Raw genomic sequence first — 18,736 nt, forward strand, 5'->3', positions numbered from 1 at the left:
CAACAACACAAAGTTTCCTGCTCTATAGCCAGAGAGTCTGGGTTCAAGTCAGTACCTCTCTGCTTCAACCAGCATTTCTTATACCTATTTTAAAAGTTGCCCCCCTGTCCCACAAATATGTTCCCAAGGAGGCCTCCAATAAAAGATTTAATGAAATAGAATATTAAAATAGTTTAGCAAACTGGAAACAGCTCCCTCCAAAACTGGCGAGAGACGGCCTTATAAAATATTATTTCACAATAGTACAATTACATGGACACCTTCTCAGCTTACAAGGCTGTTGTTTCCTGCAGAAGAATATTCCAAACTGGGGAGAAGGAGGAGCAATTCCACAGCATTTTTCTACAAGGGCAATTGCATCAGAAGCTAGTAGAGGCAAAGCTGCAATCCCTGCCCCCCCCTCTCCCAGGTGTGTGGCAGGTAAAACTCAACCGTTACAGCCCTTTCTTTCTGTGCTAGGAGAAAGGCTGTAATAATAATAATAATAATAATTTATTATTTATACCCCGCCCACCTGGTTGGGTTTCCCCAGCCACTCTGGGCGGCTTCCAACCAAATATTAAAACAGTACAGCATTAAACATTAAAAACTTCCCTAAACAGGGCCGCCTTCAGTTGTCTTCTAAAGGTAAAATAGTTACTTATTGCCTTGACATCTGCTGGGAGGGCGTTCCACAGGGCGGGTGCCACTACCGAGAAGGCCCTCTGTCTGGTTCCCTGTAACCTCACTTCTCGCAATGAGGGAACCGCCAGAAGGCCCTCGGTGCTGGACCTCAGTGTCCGGGCTGAATGATGGGGGTGGAGATGCTCCTTCAGGTATACAGGACCAAGGCCGTTTAGGGCTTTAAAGGTCAGTACCAACACTTTAATTGTGCTCGGAAACATACTGGGAGTCAGTGTAGATCTCTCAGGACCGGTGTTATGTGGTCCCGGCGGTCACTCCCAGTCACCAGTCTAGCTGCCGCATTCTGGATTAATTGCAGTTTCCGGGTCACCTTCAAAGGTAGCCCCACATAGAGCGCATTGCAGTAGTCCAAGCGGGAGATAACCAGAGCATGCACCACTCTGGCGAGACAGTCTGCGTACCAGATGGAGCTAGTAGACAGCCACCCTGGGCACAGAATTGACCTGTGCCTCCATGGACAGCTGTGAGTCCAAAATGACTCCTAGGCTGCGCATCTGGTCCTTCAGGGGCACAGTTACCCCATTCAGGACCAGGGAGTCCTCCACACCTGCCCGCCTCCTGTCCCCCAAAAATAGTACTTCTGTCAGGATTCAACTTCAATCCGTTAGCCGCCATCCATCCTCCAACTGCCTCCAGACACTCACACAGGACCTTCACCAGCTTCACTGGTTCTGATTTAAAAGAGAGGTAGAGCTGTACCACTAGCTCGTGATCAGTGATGTGGCTTTTCTTGAAAATTCTTAATTGTATCTCCCCCCCCCCCAAATGTTCCTATGCAAATCACAAAAAAAATCTGGTGCCCTAGAGAGTGGTTTAATCTAGCGTTGTATTTAGTAAACAAAGAAGAAGAAGAAGAAGCTGAAACTGCCAGGTTTTTGCCTATTTGAATTTGGCAGCTGTTTGTGGTTACCAGTGTACTTGCAAAACAGAAAACAAAAGCGTTAGGAAACCTTCGACTCCTCATCGCTACTCAAAATACAAGGAACTGCTTGGGGGCGGGGGACAGAGTAGCAAACCTGTTGTAATAAACAATCCTTCATAAAAGAGATTGCATTACATTCTTCATTAAATTATCTTTCCATTGATATATATAGTTTTATGGTATTACTCCCCAAAAAGCGGTGTTATGAGCCATGATTACCACAACAAGATAACACCTGATTGGGTCTCTAAACTCTCATTTTCCTGGTTATTTGGCTATAACTTTTGATAGAATACATATAATTGAGCGAACCTTGTTGCATTACACTCTTCATTAAGTTATCTTTCCACTGATATATAATTTTATGGTGTTACTCCAAAAGAAAGTGGGGTTATGAGCCTTCAAACTTCGGAAATACCCTTTCTCCAAAAGGTTTCCACAATTTTGACCACTAGCACAGAGCAGAACTGTGGAACTCCCTGCTGCAGGAGGCAGGGATGGTTACCAACTTGGGCAGCTTTGAAAGAGGATGGGACAAATTCATTGAGGAGGAGAGGGCTATGGGCGATTCTTCTGAATATCAATTGCTGGAAACCACAGGAAGGGAGAGCGGTCTTGTGTTCAGGTCCTGCACCGGACTGATCCAGCAGGTTCTTCTTATGTTCTTAAATCAGCCTTCACCAAACTGGTGTCCGCCATGTTTTGGACTACAAAACCCATCAGAGCCAGGGAGTTGGGCTGCGCTCCTTCGGGATCATGGGAATTGTAGTCCAAAACATGGAGGACGCCGTTTGTGTGTGCTTTGGAATCGTACTTTAATTGAAAAATTAATCGGCAGGGGAAAGGGGGGGCAGGGGGAGAAAAACCCCTCTGTAAGCTCACTTTAAACAGAACAATAACCAACATTGCAGTATATCCATCTTAGTTTACAAGTCAGTATACGCCATCCAAATGTCTGAAAAGGTATCCAAAGGGAAATGGTGTTTATAGAAAGTGCATTCCAATGCAGGCAGGCGTTGAGGTCTTTAGGCTGCTGCGTGATAGATGCTGGGTATTTTATCCTTCCAAGCTCGAAGTAGTGACCATAAGGGCTCGGAAAATCCATTTTTGTTCTTGGCGGACACCAGACTGTCAAAGAACGTGCTGTTGCTCTTTTAATCATTAGGAAGAACTTCCTGACGGTAAGAGCTGACAGTAAGAGCTGTTCGGCAGTGGAATTTGCTACCAAGGAGTGTGGTGGAGTCTCCTTCTTTGGAGGTCTTTAAGCAGAGGCTTGAGAGGCATATGTCAAGAATGCTTTGATGGTGTTTCCTGCTTGGCAGGGGGTTGGACTAGATGGGCCTTGTGGTCTCTTCCAACTCTATGATTCTATGATAATCCCGGGTGCCTTGTGCTCTCACTGCAGGCCAGGAAAGACTCTGGCATCTTGGGAAAAGGAGGGTCAGAGACGTTCTCGAGCAGCTCAGCTTGGCCTAAGCTCTTCACCTCGCTTCCTGCGGCAAATACCAGCTCACCCCACCCCCCTGGTCCCCAGAGAGTCTCCCCCATCAGCCCCTCGAAGCTCGGAGCAGAACGGAGAAGTCTTTGATTGCCGGTCACCGGCGCAGCCTTTCTCCCACCTTCTGGACCCTCTCGGAGGTGTGGGGTACCTGGGTCAAACACCGTCCGCACTCGTGTCCTGACACTTTGGCCCCGATGTCTCTCGTGGTGCCCCCCCTGAGAAGCCCACTATAGACGGAGAAACCCCAGGAAGGTCCCATGGCCAGTCAGGTCAAACGATGCGTTGAAACGAGGGATGCGGAGGTTCAGCCGGTCTCCAGGCTGCAGGTGGAAAATCCCTAAGAGGAGGAGGAGGAAGAGGGTCAGGCGGAGACACAGCGGGGCGGAAACCCCTTCCTCTCAAGGGCCCCTGGTTCCCCTGGCACCGGCTCCTGACAGGGCCTCATCCTGCTGAATTCTGCACTAGCAAATTGTCTCGTAGGACTGGTAGGGATAGGGGCTTCGGAGTAAGAAGAGAAGAAGAATGCCCTTTTCCCTTAAACCATCTGCTTATATACATTATTTACACAATGGGCTTTGCGTGATTGGCTACTTCAGGGCTACACCTGTGGGCCAATCAGTTTGTGGATTGACTTCTGCCAGCAACCTGATTGGCTGCTCCTGCAGGCCAATCAGGTTGCGGATTCACTTCTGCCAGCTGCCTGATTGGCTGCTCCTGCAGGCCAATCAGGTTGCGGATTCACTTCCACCTGGAGTTGGATTGGGTGGCTCCTGCGGACCAATCAGACTGCTGATTCTGAATCCTATTGTTCTATGATTCAGCTCAGTACATAACACCGCGCCATTAATTCCCGTGGAATATACAAAGGTTGCCCCTGCTTCCCGTCCCCCCCACCCCGTCCCCAGTCTGGCCTTTGACAGCTGACTAACTTGCCGAGGTTCAACAGGTGGAGCTCCAGTCCAGCAAGAAGGTTTCAGTTTGCCCAGGAGAGAGGCGGCAACCTGAATCCTTTCAACGCCAACACCCCAAGTGCCCTCACCAAATCCCACTCCCCTTTGTTATAAGAATTCTAAGGTCTCAAATATAAATTAAATGTTCATGAGTGTATATAAACCGTGTGTCTGAAATAGTACAGGAGAGCAATCCTGAAGCCATTTTGACTCTCCCAATGGCCTCAAATATTCCTCTGCAGGAAGGGAGGCAAATGGGGAAAGCCTTCCCATGGTCTTTTCGCTTGCAAATCCTGTCTTAAGGGCGCATTTGGGTATGAATGGGGTAAGCTTGTGACCTGGATTCAGGAACGAAAGCAGGCATCCCCAATTTTTTTTGGGGTAGTCTTGGGCTACAGGGTGGGCAATTTCTAATCTAGATTCTATATAAGTCCAGTATACCTGAAGGAGCGTCTCCACCCCCACCGTTCTGCCCGGACACTGAGGTCCAGCGCCGAGGGCCTTCTGGCGGTTCCCTCGCTACGAGAAGCCAAGTTACAGGGAACCAGGCAGAGGGCCTTCTCGGTAGTGGCACCCACCCTGTGGAATACCCTCCCACCAGAGGTCAAAGAGAACAACAATTACCAGACCTTTAGAAGGCATCTTAAGGCAGCCCTGTTTAGGGAAGCTTTTAATGTTTGATGGATTTCTGTATTTTAATATTTTGTTGGAAGCCGCCCAGAGTGGCTGGGGGAACCCGGCCAGATGGGAGGTGTATAAATATTATTATTATTATTATTATTAGGACTTGCACACCATTGTTCGGGGTTCCTTCTCCCTCCTGCGTGTGGGGAGCTGGGGACCCTGTTGCAATCCTATATAATAATGTCCATGTTGTCCCTGCGTCCAGATGTCCCGTGTGTCCCTGGGTCACTGCGCATGTGCCCCAGGGATACAGGGATTGGACAGCAGAGACTGCGCGCGCGCACTCTCCCCCCACTCTGCCTCCTCCAACCGCCGCTCCCGCCGGGGTGGAGGCCGGCGAAGGCCTCCTCACAACCCTCCCTGGCCGTGAGGAGCAGCGGTTGGAGGAGGCGGGGGGGGGGGGGAGAGTGCGCGCGTCCTTCCTGTCGGCGGCTGGGGGAGAGGAAGGAAGGAGGAGAAAGCGCCGCTTTCTCCTCCTCCGTTCCTGTCCCCCTGCCGCCGACAGCAAGGACGGGTCCCAGGGTTCGGAGAAGCGCTGCGCAAGCGCTTCTCCGAACCCTGGGATGTCTGCTTCCTGTCGGCGGCTGCGGGAGAGGAACGGAGAAGGAGAAAGCAGCGCTTTCTCCTCCTCCGTTCCTGTCCCCCTGCCGCCGACAGCAATGACAGGTCCCAGGGTTCGGAGAAGCGCTGCGCAAGCGCTTCTCCGAACCCTGGGATGTCTGCTTCCTGTCGGCGGCTGCGGGAGAGGAACGGAGAAGGAGAAAGCAGCGCTTTCTCCTCCTCCGTTCCTGTCCCCCTGCCGCCGACAGCAATGACAGGTCCCAGGGTTCGGAGAAGCGCTGCGCAAGCGCTTCTCCGAACCCTGGGATGTCTGCTTCCTGTCGGCGGCTGCGGGAGAGGAACGGAGAAGGAGAAAGCAGCGCTTTCTCCTCCTCCGTTCCTGTCCCCCTGCCGCCGACAGCAAGGACGGGTCCCAGGGTTCGGAGAAGCGCTGCGCAAGCGCTTCTCCGAACCCTGGGATGTCTGCTTCCTGTCGGCGGCTGCGGGAGAGGAACGGAGAAGGAGAAAGCAGCGCTTTCTCCTCCTCCGTTCCTGTCCCCCTGCCGCCGACAGCAAGGACGGGTCCCAGGGTTCGGAGAAGCGCTGCGCAAGCGCTTCTCCGAACCCTGGGATATCTGCTTCCTGTCGGCGGCTGCGGGAGAGGAACGGAGAAGGAAAAAGCAGCGCTTTCTCCTCCTCCGTTCCTGTCCCCCTGCCGCCGACAGCAAGGACAGGTCCCAGGGTTCGGAGAAGCGCTGCGCAAGCGCTTCTCCGAACCCCAGGATTCTAGCGCCCGTTATTGAACGGGCTGAAAACCACTAGTAGTTAATAAAGATCAGGCTTTGCTTCTCAATATAATCTGGTTGGCCTCTGTTATTTCCGCCTACCAATAGGAGGGCTCCGAAATACTCCATAAATGAAAGGGAGCAGTTTTTTTCTTATAACAATGTCCTTGAGTACCATAAAGTCTTGTGGAATACCCCCACCCCTCCATCCCCAGTCTGGCCTTTGACAGCTGACTGACTTGCGGAGGTTCAACAGGTGAAGCCCCAGCCCGGGAAGAAAATGCCGGGGGGGGGATTTCTGCCCAGGTTAGAGGCAGCAACCCGAAACTATTCAACGCCGCAACACCCCAACCGAAATCCCACTCCCCTTGCAAGGGAACCCAGGTGTCCTGGATAGCAGCTCTCCCAGGTCTGCACCGTGGGCCCTGCTTCTCCTCTCACCTCCACTATAGCAGCTGTTGAAGGCCTTTTCTGGGTTTGGGGGCATGCTCTGGACGCAGCGGAACAGGATTTGGCCGGGCTTCCCAGGAGCTTCCCGCCACAGCACCTGCCCCATAGTAAAGGTGGGGTCATGGAACAGCACCTAAGGGGAAGAATCATAGAATCATAGAGTTGGAAGAGACCACAAGGGCCATCCAGTCCAACCCCCTGCCGAGCAGGAAACACCATCAAAGCATTCTTGACATATGCCTGTCAAGCCTCTGCTTAAAGACCTCCAAAGAAGGAGACTCCACCACACTCCTTGGCAGCAAATTCCACTGTCGAATAGCTCTTACTGTCAGGAAGTTCTGGGTGGCCCCCACCACTGGCAGACTCGGGCCAGGGCCAGTATCCTGCCCTGCCCTCTTAAAGGTAAAGGGGCCCCTGACCATCAGGTCCAATCATGTCCAACACTGGGGTTGCGGCGCTCATCTCGCTCTATAGGCTGAGGGAGCCGGCGTTTGTCCACAGACAGCTTCCGAGTCATGTGGCCAGCATGACAAAGCTGCTTCTGGCGAACCAGAGCAGCGCATGGAAACGCCGTTTACCTTCCCGCCGGAGTGGTCCCTATTTATCTACTTGCACTTTGATGTGCTTTTGAACTGCTAGGTGGGCAGGAGCTGGGACCGAGCAATGGGAGCTCACCCCGTTGCAGGGATTCAAACCGCCGACCTTCTGATCAGCAAGCCCTAGACTCTGTGGTTTAACCCACAGCGCCACCTGGGTCCCTTGCCCTGCCCTCTTACCTGGCTGTAAATGAAGTAAAGCCCCGTGTGCCTCACCATCACGTCCCGTCCGCTCAGCTCCAGGGCTCGGCCTTGGTGGAGGAAAGGCTTCCACCATATTTCTGTGGCAAATCCATCTTCTAAAATGCAGACGACAGGGAAAGGACAATTACACTACCGTCCCGTTTAAAGCTCACCTGTGGCGGTCCGTCCCCCCAAAAGATCATAGAATCATAGAGTTGGAAGAGACCACAAGGGCCATACAGTCCAACCCCCTGCCAAGCAGGAAACACCATCAAAGCATTCTTGACATAAAAGCTAAGAATGTCCTGAAAGACTATTTTCACTGGAATTTACATAAAGACACTGGACTTGACATGGTATGGGACGCAAGTAAAGCAGTGATGAGAGGTTTTCTAATACAGCAAAACAGTTTCCTGAAACGAAAGAAAGAAAAGAAGAAGGAGGAAATTTTGAAATGTCTCATGGAAAATGAGAAAAACCTGATAGATAAACCAGAGAATCAACAAATTAAAAATAATATAAAGATGTTACAGACACAATTCTCTATGTTGATCAATCAGGAGATAGAGTGGAAGATAAAGCAGATGAGACAAAAAAAATTCGAATCAGCTAATAAAACAGGAAAACTGTTGGCTTGGCAATTAAGGAAACGTCAAAACCAAAACATAATAACTAAGATAAATATGGAGGGAAGAGTGACTGAGGAACCAAAGGAAATTAAGAAAGCCTTTCAAAAATTTTATAAAGAGTTGTATTGTAAAAAGAAAGAAGAGGAGAAGAAGATCAGTGATTACTTAAGAAAATATGGACTGAAACAAATTCCTGAAGAGGCTTGACATATGCCTGTCAAGCCTCTGCTTAAAGACCTCCAAAGAAGGAGACTCCGCCACGCTTTGCAGCATTCTGAATTTGGTCAGGCATTCATAGAATCATAGAGTTGGAAGAGACCACAAGGGCCATCCAGTCCAACCCCCTGCCAAGCAGGAAACACCATCAAAGTATTCTTGGCATATGCCTGTCAAGCCTCTGCTTAAAGACCTCCAAAGAAGGAGACTCCACCACACTCCTTGGCAGCAAATTCCACTGCCGAATAGCTCTTACTGTCAGGAAGTTCTTCCTAATGTTTAGGTGGAATCTTCTTTCTTGTAGCTTGAATCCATTGCTCCGTGTCCGCTTCTCTGGAGCAGCAGAAAACAACCTTTCTCCCTCTTCTATATGACATCCTTTTATATATTTGAACATGGCTATCATATCACCCCTTTAACCTTCTCTTCTCCAGGCTAAACATACCTAGCTCCCTAAGCCGTTCCTTATAAGGCATCGTTTTCAGGCCTTTGACCATTTTGGTTGCCCTCCTCTGGACACGTTCCAGCTTGTCAGTATCCTTCTTGAACTGTGGTGCCCAGAACTGGACACAGTACTCCAGGTGAGGTCTGACCAGAGCAGAATACAGTGGTACTATTACTTCCCTTGATCTAGACGCTATACAGACTCCTATTGATGCAGCCCAGAATTGCATTGGCTTTTTTAGCTGCTGCATCACACTGCTGACTCATGTCAAGTTTGTGGTCTACCAGGACTCCTAGATCCTTTTCACATGTACTGCTCTCAAGCCAGGTGTCTCCCATCCTGTATTTGTGCCTTTCATTTTTTTTGCCCAAGTGTAGTACTTTACATTCATAGATGAGTTGCCAACCTTTCGTTTTCCTTTATGCACGACGCCTGGGTCGCTTCACAAGCCAGGCAGACATTCAAAAGGTAAAGCCACACAGATCTTAACAACAGTCGGAAGACTGAATGACGAAGCCACAGAGCTCCACGGAAGAGAGCGACCGAAACTCACCACTGTTGGAATGTCGGAGGGGAGCCAAATGCAGGACGGACTGCTTTCCTGGCAGGTAATAATTAATAAAATAAATAAATAAATGAATAAATAAATAAATGAAATTTTTTACTCTTTATATGCCGCCTGTCTGACTGGATTTCCCCAGCCATTCTGGGCAGCTTCCAGCAAATTTTAAAAACACGATAAAGCATCAAAAATTTAAAACATCTCTGTACAAGGCTGCCTTCAAACATCTACAGAAGGTTTGTCCTTGACAGCTGACGGGAGGGCGTTCCACAGGGCGGGCGCCACCACCGAGAAGGTCCTCTGCTTGGCTCCCTGTAACTTCATTTCTCGCAGGGAGGGAACCACCAGAAGGCCCTCGGAGCTGGACCTCAGTGTCTGGGCTGAACGATTGGGGGGTGGAGACGCTCCTTCAGGTATACAGGGCAAAATGTACACACCGCTTGATTGTAAGAAAAATAACCACATACGTTGAAGCGGTTTACAAAAAGATTGCAACCGTGCTTTAAAGGACAGAGAAGTAATAATGCTAAAACTGATTAAAATCAGCTCCGCCTTCTAAGCTTGTCTAGATGGGAATGTTTTTAAAGTTAAAGGGACCCCTGACCATTAGGTCCAGTCGTGACCGACTCTGGGGTTGCGTGCTCATCTCGCTTTACTGGCCGAGGGAGCCGGCGTACAGCTTCCAGGTCATGTGGCCAGCATGACAAAGCCGCTTCTGGCAAACCAGAGCAGCACATGGAAACGCCGTTTACCTTCCCGCTATAGCGGTTCCTATTTATCTACTTGCATTTTTGACGTGCTTTCGAACTGCTGGGTTGGCAGGAGCTGGGACCAAGCAACGGGAGCTCACCCCGTCACAGGGATTCGAACCGCTGACCTTCTGATCAACAAGCCCTAGGCTCAGTGGTTTAACCCACAGCGCCACCTGGGTCCATGCTATCGTAGCTGGGGCCAAAAATACACCAAATTTGGCATCAGGCGAAAATCTCTGCCCAACGTCAAGGGCCCTGTAGCCAGGAGGGCCCTCTCTCTGCTCAGCCACGTATCCTCAGGAGGGTGCTCCGGATCAAGGAGCTGGCTTTGCATAGGCCTACTCAGGTGTTTTATTTAAATATCACTTTCACTTCCCCTCCAACTTCCCTTGTGCTTCCTCTCCATCCTTCCTCTCCTCGCTCTGGGGGCCCCCGAGAGCAAGAAACAGGAGGGGGGGAGGCCCAACTTGCCCACCCGTCTAACTGGCAGAGTGCGCCGTGCGCCGGAAGGAAGTATTATAAGAATTTTAAAGTCTCAAATATAGAGGAAATATTCATAAATGCACACTTATCTAAATATATGAACCATGTGTCTGAAATAGTACAGGAGAGCAATCCTGGAGCCATTTGGACTCTCCCAATGGCCTCAAATATTCCTCTGCAGTAAGGAAGGCAAAGGGGGAAAGCCTTCCCATTGTCTTTTCGCTTGGAAATCCTGTCTTAAGGGTGTGTTTGCACATGAATAGGATGGGCCAGTGACCTGGACTCAGGAACTAACCATCACAAAAGAAGGGCCAGGCTGCCCAGGTAATGCAGTCAGTGACCATTATCAGGTATCCTGGCAGGCAGGTTTTCTGTTGTAGATGCCTCCTCCTGTGATGTATGCATGATGGGGTTTTTTTGGGGGGTGGTAGTGGGCTACCGGGTGGGCAATTTCAAAAGTCCATATAAGGGCTTGCACACCATTGTTCTCCCTCCTGTGTATAAGTCCTTGCTTATTCTGTTTTCCTCCATCGGGAGTGGTTTCAGGGGAGGCAAATGGTGTCTCACAATGGCCTACTCACTGCGGGGACGTGGCCGTGGCGAGTCCTGGGGGGTTCTTCCAGTATCCCTCCTCCTCCTTTCCAGCTGTGTGGGAGACCTCTCTGGAAGATTTCCAAGACTCTGAAACCAGACCAGAGAGGAATGGCGTTAACCTGGGTCCTTGGCTTAGAAAGAGTGCCGTCTCGCCTTCAACCACCCCATCGGTTCCCACGGCCGTGTCCTTTTCGGCCTTTGGAAGCAAAGGGTGTGGTGGTGTTCAGGTGAGGAGCAAATGGAAAGAGGGGTGTAGCAATGGGGACCACCCACTGAAAGGTCACCACACGAGGGACCTCCAGGTCTGACATGACGTCTCTAGGTTTGGGGTGATAATAACAATAACAATAATACTGTAAGGTCATGCATGCATCTCATAGAATCACAGAGTTGGAAGAGACCACAAGGGCCATCCAGTCCAACCCCCTGCCGAGCAGGAAACACCATCAAAGCATTCTTGACATATGCCTGTCAAGCCTCTGCTTAAAGACCTCCAAAGAAGGAGACTCCACCACACTCCTTGGTAGCAAATTCCACTGTAGAACAGCTCTTACTGTCAGGAAGTTCTTCCTAATGTTTAGGTGGAATCTTCTTTCTTGTAGTTTGAATCCATTGCTCCGTGTCCGCTTCTCTGGAGCAGCAGAAAACAACCCTTCTCCCTCCTCTATATGACATCCTTTTATATATTTGAACATGGCTATCATATCACCCCTTAACCTTATCTTCTCCAGGCTAAACATACCCAGCTCCCTAAGCCGTTCCTCATAAGGCATCGTTTCCAGGCCTTTGACCATTTTCGTTGCCCTCCTCTGGACACGTTCCAGCTTGTCAGTATCCTTCTTGAACTGTGGTGCTCAGAATTGGACACAGTACTCCAGGTGAGGTCTGACCAGAGCAGAATACAGTGGTACTATTACTTCCCTTGATCTAGATGCTATACTCCTATTGATGCAGCCCAGAATTGCATTGGCTTTTTTAGCTGCTGCATCACACTGTTGACTCATGTCAAGTTTGTGGTCTACCAGGACTCCTAGATCCTTTTCACATGTACTGCTCTCAAGCCAGGTGTCTCCCATCCTGTATTCGTGCCTTTCAAAAAAAATTTGCCCAAGTGTAGTACTTTACATTTCTCCCTGTTAAAATTCATCTTGTTTGCTTTGGCCCAGTTGTCTAATCTGTTAAGGTCATTTTGAAGTGTGATCCTGTCCTCTGGGGTATTAGCCACCCCTCCCAATTTGGTGTCATCTGCAAATTTGCTCAGGATGCCCTCAAGCCCATCATCCAAGTCATTGATAAAGATGTTGAATAAGACTGGGCCCAAGACGGCACCCCAGCCAGGCATGAAATTATACTACAGTGGTACATTGGTTTATGAACTTAATCCGTTCCGGAAGTCCGTTCTTAAACCAAAACCGTTCTTAAACCGAGGCGCGCTTTCCCTAATGAGGCCTCCTGCTGCCGATGCCCTTCCACCGTTTAGCTTCCCTTCTTAGACAGAGGTAAAGTTCACGAACCAGGACGCTACTTTCAGTTTTGCAGAGTTCATAAACCAAATAGTTCTTAAACAGGGCTGTTCTTAAACCGAGGTACCACTGTACAGACATTCTGGGCAGGTCTGCCCTCCTTCCCAATTAACCTCCATCTCCAGGACCTGTTGATCAGTTTTGGGCCCTGAAATCTCAGGGTCTGGGATGATCCGTCCTGACTTGGCGATCCTATCGGCTTCCTTCAGCAGTCCATCTGTTCCCCCGCACAAAAATAAATAAAATAAAATATCCAGGTGAGATAAGGCAAACCCTTTCTAATTTTAAAACAGGTCTTAAAAACTGGCTTAAAAAAACACAATAACACATAGCCTTTAGGAGCTAATTAAGTTTTGCAAAGTGGCCGTTGTATTTTCCCCAGCTGGATTGTGCCTTTTCTTCTGTAGCATGCCAGTTTTTGCAAAGACACACTGCGGGGTCACCTCCCAATTAACCTCCATCTCCAGATGCCGCCCCCAATGACATCACCCATCCCCACCACAAAAGCGCCAACATTACTGCTTCCACATCGGCAGTGACCGTGGATGTGTAATGTGTTGCTTTTTTCTCAAAGGGTTTCCCCGCAGCAAGAGGGAATCCGGATTACGGTAAATAAAAAGTACAGGCTGGCATCTTGAGGGCGACAAAGGCAAAACGAAATAAAAGCACTATGCATGAGCAACACAGATACCACAATAAGACTCTGTCTGCCAGGGACCTTCCTTCCTCCCCCGCAGCAACCAAACAAGGCTTTTTAAAAGCACATTTTACAAAGCGGCCGCCATATTTCGAAGAGCAAAAAAAAGAGGACACATTTGCCGACTTCTACCATTAACTACTTTAAAGGCTTTTGACTATGCAGAAGCCTTTGACTGTGTCGACCACAGCAAACTATGGCAAGTTCTTAAAGAAATGGGAGTGCCTGATCACCTCATCTGTCTCCTGAGAAATCTCTATGTGGGACAAGAAGCTACAGTTAGAACTGGATATGGAACAACTGAGTGGTTCAAAATTGGGAAAGGAGTACGACAAGGTTGTATATTGTCTACCTGCTTATTTAACTTATATGCAGAATTCATCATGCGAAAGGCTGGACTAGATGAATCCCAAGCCGGAATTAAGATTGCCGGAAGAAATATCAACAACCTCAGATATGCAGATGACACAACCTTGATGGCAGAAAGTGAGGAGGAATTAAAGAACCTTTTAATGAGAGTGAAAGAGGAGAGCGCAAAATATGGTCTGAAGCTCAACATCAAAAAAACCAAGATCATGGCCACTGCTCCCATCACCTCCTGGCAAATAGAAGGGGAAGAAATGGAGGCAGTGAGAGATTTTACTTTCTTGGGCTCCTTGATCACTGCAGATGGTGACAGCAGTCACGAAATTAAAAGACGCCTGCTTCTTGGGAGAAAAGCAATGACAAACCTAGACAGCATCTTAAAAAGCAGAGACATCACCTTGCCGACAAAGGTCCGTATAGTTAAAGCTATGGTTTTCCCAGTAGTGATGTATGGAAGTGAGAGCTGGACCATAAAGAAGGCTGATCGCCGAAGAATTGATGCTTTTGAATTCTGGTGCTGGAGGAGACTCTTGAGAGTCCCATGGACTGCAAGAAGATCAAACCTCTCCATTCTGAAGGAAATCAGCCCTGAGTGCTCACTGGAAGGACAGATCCTGAAGCTGAGGCTCCGATACTTTGGCCACCTCATGAGAAGAGAAGAATCCTTGGAAAAGACCTTGATGTTGGGAAAGATGGAGGGCACTAGAAGAAGGGGATGACAGAGGACGAGATGGTTGTACAGTGTTCTCGAAGCTACCAACATGAGTCTGACCAAACTGCGGGAGGTAGTCCAAGACAGGAGTGCCTGGCGTGCTATGGTCCATGGGGTCACGAAGAGTCGGACACGACTAAACGACTAAACAACAACAACAACTTTTAACTACGGATCGCAACGATGACTCTCGTCATGGAAAAGAGGACACGTCCTGGAAAAAGAGGACGTTTGGCAATCCTAAGTTTGCAGACTCGCTTGAGAGAAGGGTTGCCAGCTTCCCGCCCCGCTTCACCGGCTATGCTCCTGTGCTTTTCGCAACACTCCGACATGCAAAAGAGATTAGCTTGTGCAATTTCCCCAAGCGTGCAGATGATGGAAGGGCAGGTGAATTTCCTTAATTTCTGCGTGTCGGGGTTTGGATAAGAGCGCAGCAGCAGGACCAGTAGGGGAAAGTTGGCAACCTGCTTTAGAGGAGGCACACCTAAGAGCAGTTTCCTGGTCTCAGGATGGGAGGGAGAGGCAACGGGTGGGGGGCAGGGGGACTTGTAGCCTTCAGGTTACAGGAACACCTGCTTCCGTCTTCACACAGATAATGTGTGTGTGTGTGTGTGTGTGTTTATTCCCGCTTTTTCCAGAGAACTAGTGAACAGGAAGTTCAAAAGGGAAGGAGGTAAGCTGCGATAAGGGATGGGGTGAGAAGGCAAGCCTACCCAATCTGTACTTTCTGCAACAATACTGTATGCACACCCTCTGAAATTCGGGCCTCCCTCCCTCTCCAAATTTTGCAGAGCAGTTCTCCAGCCCAAGGGAATGTTTGCAAAAATGCATCTACTGGGGTAAAGTGTGCGTAAAAACAGGTATAATTTGGTGAGAATCACATGCAAAAATGCATGGGAAAATAATTTACACTCAATGCACTCTCCCCTTTGTCCTGACTTCTCTTGACCCTTGAGGTGTATATTTTTACGACCCACCTTGTTTTTGCGAGCTGTTACCGTAAGTTGCTTTAAACTGTTTCTAGCATTGTGTTCTAATGGTGTGAGCCGCCCGGGGACCTTATGTTGAAGGGCAGCTACTTAATAATAAGAATAAACGATAGCAATAATGATAATAATAACAGCATCGTTATAATTCTTGATGACTCTCCACGAGGACTAAAATAAATAAGTCGCAGACTGATGTGGGAATGGAACTTAAGACTTGAAACATGAAAAACTGAAAGAAACAGAATGGATAAAATTCCTCATCTCTGCCCCCACCCCCAGCCAAGAGGAGAATCTAGGGGGGTGGGGAGGTGACTGGAAGACCGGACTCCTGGGTCCTCTCCGCAAGTTTGCAGCCAGTGTCAGTCACGGAGGCCAAGCCCCAAAGCCAATCCTGAAATATGTGACAGAACAACAACAACAACAGTGCCCTTGAGCATGTGCAGAGTGCATTCTCCTCACCCACCCACACACATTAGGAGGCAGGCCACCTACAGCTTGTGAGGCCACCTGCAGCTTGGAAGAAAGAACTGAAGGCCTGACTCTGTATATGCTCAGAGGGATCTTTCCCTTTTTATTTACTTCTGACGGTAAGAGCTGTTCCTATAATTCACATATTCCAGGAGGGTTATTCTATCTTCCCTTTCCCTTTCCCCAGAATCAGGCATGTCCAAAGTCCGTTTCAGGGGCTTAAATCGGCCCTTCACTTCCTCAAATCTGGCCCTCTTTGGAAAAAAGTTTGGACACCACTGCGCAGTTTCTGGGAATGTGTGCCTTCATTCCTGCCCAAACTGGATTTGCGCCCAGCTGGGATTTGGGGGAAACCCCACCAGAAGAAAATGTAAACTTTTGCTGGAAAAAAGAAAGAAATCTGGAATGGAAGGGGGGCGGGGAACAGGAGGGAAAGGAAGGTTTGGGGGAAGGTTTCCATTTTTAAAAACTCAATTCAATAAATCCACACCATTTTGCAGGGTGGGGTGGAAAGTTGGTTCTTGGAGGCCGGGGAACTCCGAAGTTCCCGAAATTGCACAAGGCCATTGTAACACAGAGCCTTTTCATTCTCTCTTTTATATTTTATATATATATATATATATATATATATATTTAAATTTTCTGTTTAGCAATTTAAAATACACATTTTTAACATCCTTATAATATCAACAACTTCCCTTCTTCTCTTTCCATGGTTCATTTTGCATATCATAAATCCCTGCATATTTTACAAAAACTAAACCATTCAATATTCCATTATTACAGCCACATAATAATAATAATAATAATAATAATAATAATAATAATAATATAATAATAATAATACATTTTATTTATACCCCGCCCTTCCCAGTTTAGAAACCGGGCTCAGGGCGGCTAACAAATATAAAACATTGATTAAAAATGACTTTAAATACAAAAACTTATTTATGCTGTTGAATTTATCTTAATGCTACCAACTTTTTCAGGTGTACACAAATTTCACCCATATAGTCAATAAACATTTTCCAAACTCTTTCATACTCCTTCCTCCTACCCTCAAGCAGGAATCCCTCTTGCCCTCATCCTGTTAAGATGCTCTGCCTTAAAAGATTTCGGCAGAGATCACAGAATTGTAGAGTTGAAAGGGGGTCCTGGGGGTCATCTAGTCCAACCCCCTGCAAGGCAGGAATATGCAGCTGCCCCCTTAAGGGAATCAAACCCACAACCTTAGCACCACCCTCTAAACAACAGAGCTCTCCAGAATTCAAATATATCACATCACTTCTGGCCTTCCACTGGCCTCGACTCTTGTCCAGACATTTAGGCCAGAGACAAACATACAAAACCAAGCCAGCGATAGCCTTTAATGGTGTGGGGGAGGCACTCTGCCTGTTCTCAGAAGAACTCTTTGCTCCTTGGCGGTTTTCCAGGCACGGAGAAATTTGCTCCTTAAGCTGAAAATAGGAACATATCCTGGGGAGAGCTTGGTCAGTGGAGCACAGGACTCTTGACTCTTGGGGTTGTGGGTTTGAATCTCACACCGGGCAAAAAGATTCATGCATTGCAAGGGGGCTGGACTAGATGACTCCCAGGGTCCCTTCCAACTCTACAATCCTATGATCCTGTATCCATTTCCCCTCGTGGCCAGTACCCCCCTCTTACCTCCCTTCTTGCTGTGCCCCCTTTCCGGCTCCCCCCTGCACCCGTCTCGACTCCTCCTGCTTACCTGGCATGGTCTGGGGGCGTCCTGGCCCCCCACCGTCGTCCCGTGCATTGCGGATCTCACCTCCCTTCGCAGCTGGGACAGCTCTCCGCGTAGCGCTTCCAGGCGGCATTGGGTGGAGATCAAAATGAGTAGGCAGGCCAGGAAGACCGTCCCCAGGATGAACCCGCTCACCCAGATGGCGGCCGGCAGAGAGGACCCCCGCCGTGGGCTGGTCTTTGCCATATGGGGGGGCCTGGAATAGCAGCCGGACCGCCGTCCCTGCTCTCCAAAAACGGCCTGGCAGCTCCAAAATTGGCAAAAAAAACCCTTGCAGGATTCCTGCACCCAGATTCTCAGGGCCGAGGACCCAGGAAATCTGCACCCTCGACTTCTTCTTTCCTTGGAGAACCTGGGCTGGCCTTTGGGGAAAACGCACAAAAAACACCCCTCCTCTTAAGGAGACCCTTTTTGCTTGCTAGGGTCCCCTGGGCACAGAAACACCCCCATTGCATGACCGCCAAACCCAATACACCCCCCCCCTGGTCTGCTGCCCGAGGTTCTTCCTTGCCAAAGGACACCTGCTGGTTCAGGCCGAAACTCAGCCTGGAATCTCTCTGCCCATCTGATGTGCTGCACCCGAATTCTGAGGATCTGGGCGACGGGGTGCCGATCCTCCACACACACACACACACCCAGCCTCCCTACCTCCGGCAGCGCTGGCATGCGTCTGGCTTTGGCCGTCCCTGCCTCTCGTTCCGCCTGGCGGGATCTGAACCCGTGCCAAGAACAGCAAGAGAAGGTTGTGCAAGATTTCGAGGAAGCAGGCTCACAGGCGGACCACTAAGGCTGCCTTCGCCCGCCCAGCGTGGAGAGAGGCCAAGAGGCAGACCTTCTCCGTGTCGTCCGGCACCCAGATCTCGGAGAAGGAAAGCCCACTGCCCTCCACCGCTGCTTGGCACCCTGCCATGCCAGCTTCTAGAAGGGACTCCTTTTCTTTGCAAGGAGCCTCACGGCAACCCTGCGAGGTAGGCCACATTGGCACCATGCATTTAAAGCGCTGTGGTGCCAGCTGAAACAGTCACGGCTAGCTCTGGGAGCTGTAGTTTGTCGAAGGGTGCTGTTAGACAGAGGGGTGCCCCCTGCTTCCTCTCACAGAGCTACAATTCCCAGGGCGCTTTGACAACAAGTCCCGCTTCTTCCACCTAAACATTAGAAAGAACTTCCTGACAGTAAGAGCTGTTCGGCAGTGGAATTTGCTGCCAAGGAGTGTGGTGGAGTCTCCTTCTTTGGAGGTCTT

The 18,736-nt window shown here is 49.3% G+C and overlaps 1 protein-coding gene across 3 annotated transcripts; it reads right to left on the minus strand.

Moving 5' to 3' along the window:
• Positions 1-1,770: 1,770 nt before the first annotated feature.
• TNFSF13 (TNF superfamily member 13) lies at positions 1,771-18,204 on the minus strand. Of its 3 annotated transcripts, none has more exons than XM_088654592.1 (6): positions 17,461-18,204; positions 10,964-11,063; positions 9,139-9,186; positions 7,329-7,411; positions 6,508-6,649; positions 1,771-3,444 (listed from the first exon to the last, which is right to left on the minus strand). In XM_088654592.1, the coding sequence occupies exons 1-6, from the start codon at positions 17,680-17,682 to the stop codon at positions 3,335-3,337; spliced, it is 705 nt and encodes a 234-aa protein (XP_088510718.1). In that variant the 5' UTR covers positions 17,683-18,204; the 3' UTR covers positions 1,771-3,334. The 3 variants fall into 3 exon arrangements, with proteins under 3 accessions (XP_088510718.1, XP_034992022.3, XP_088510719.1); XM_035136131.3 differs by having other exon boundaries at positions 7,293-7,411; positions 17,461-18,201; XM_088654593.1 differs by having other exon boundaries at positions 7,293-7,411; positions 18,145-18,197.
• Between the last annotated feature and the right edge of the window lie 532 nt (positions 18,205-18,736).

Source organism: Zootoca vivipara, chromosome 12 (assembly GCF_965207765.1).
Source record: "Zootoca vivipara chromosome 12, rZooViv2.hap1.1, whole genome shotgun sequence".
Lineage (NCBI taxonomy): Eukaryota > Metazoa > Chordata > Lepidosauria > Squamata > Lacertidae > Zootoca > Zootoca vivipara.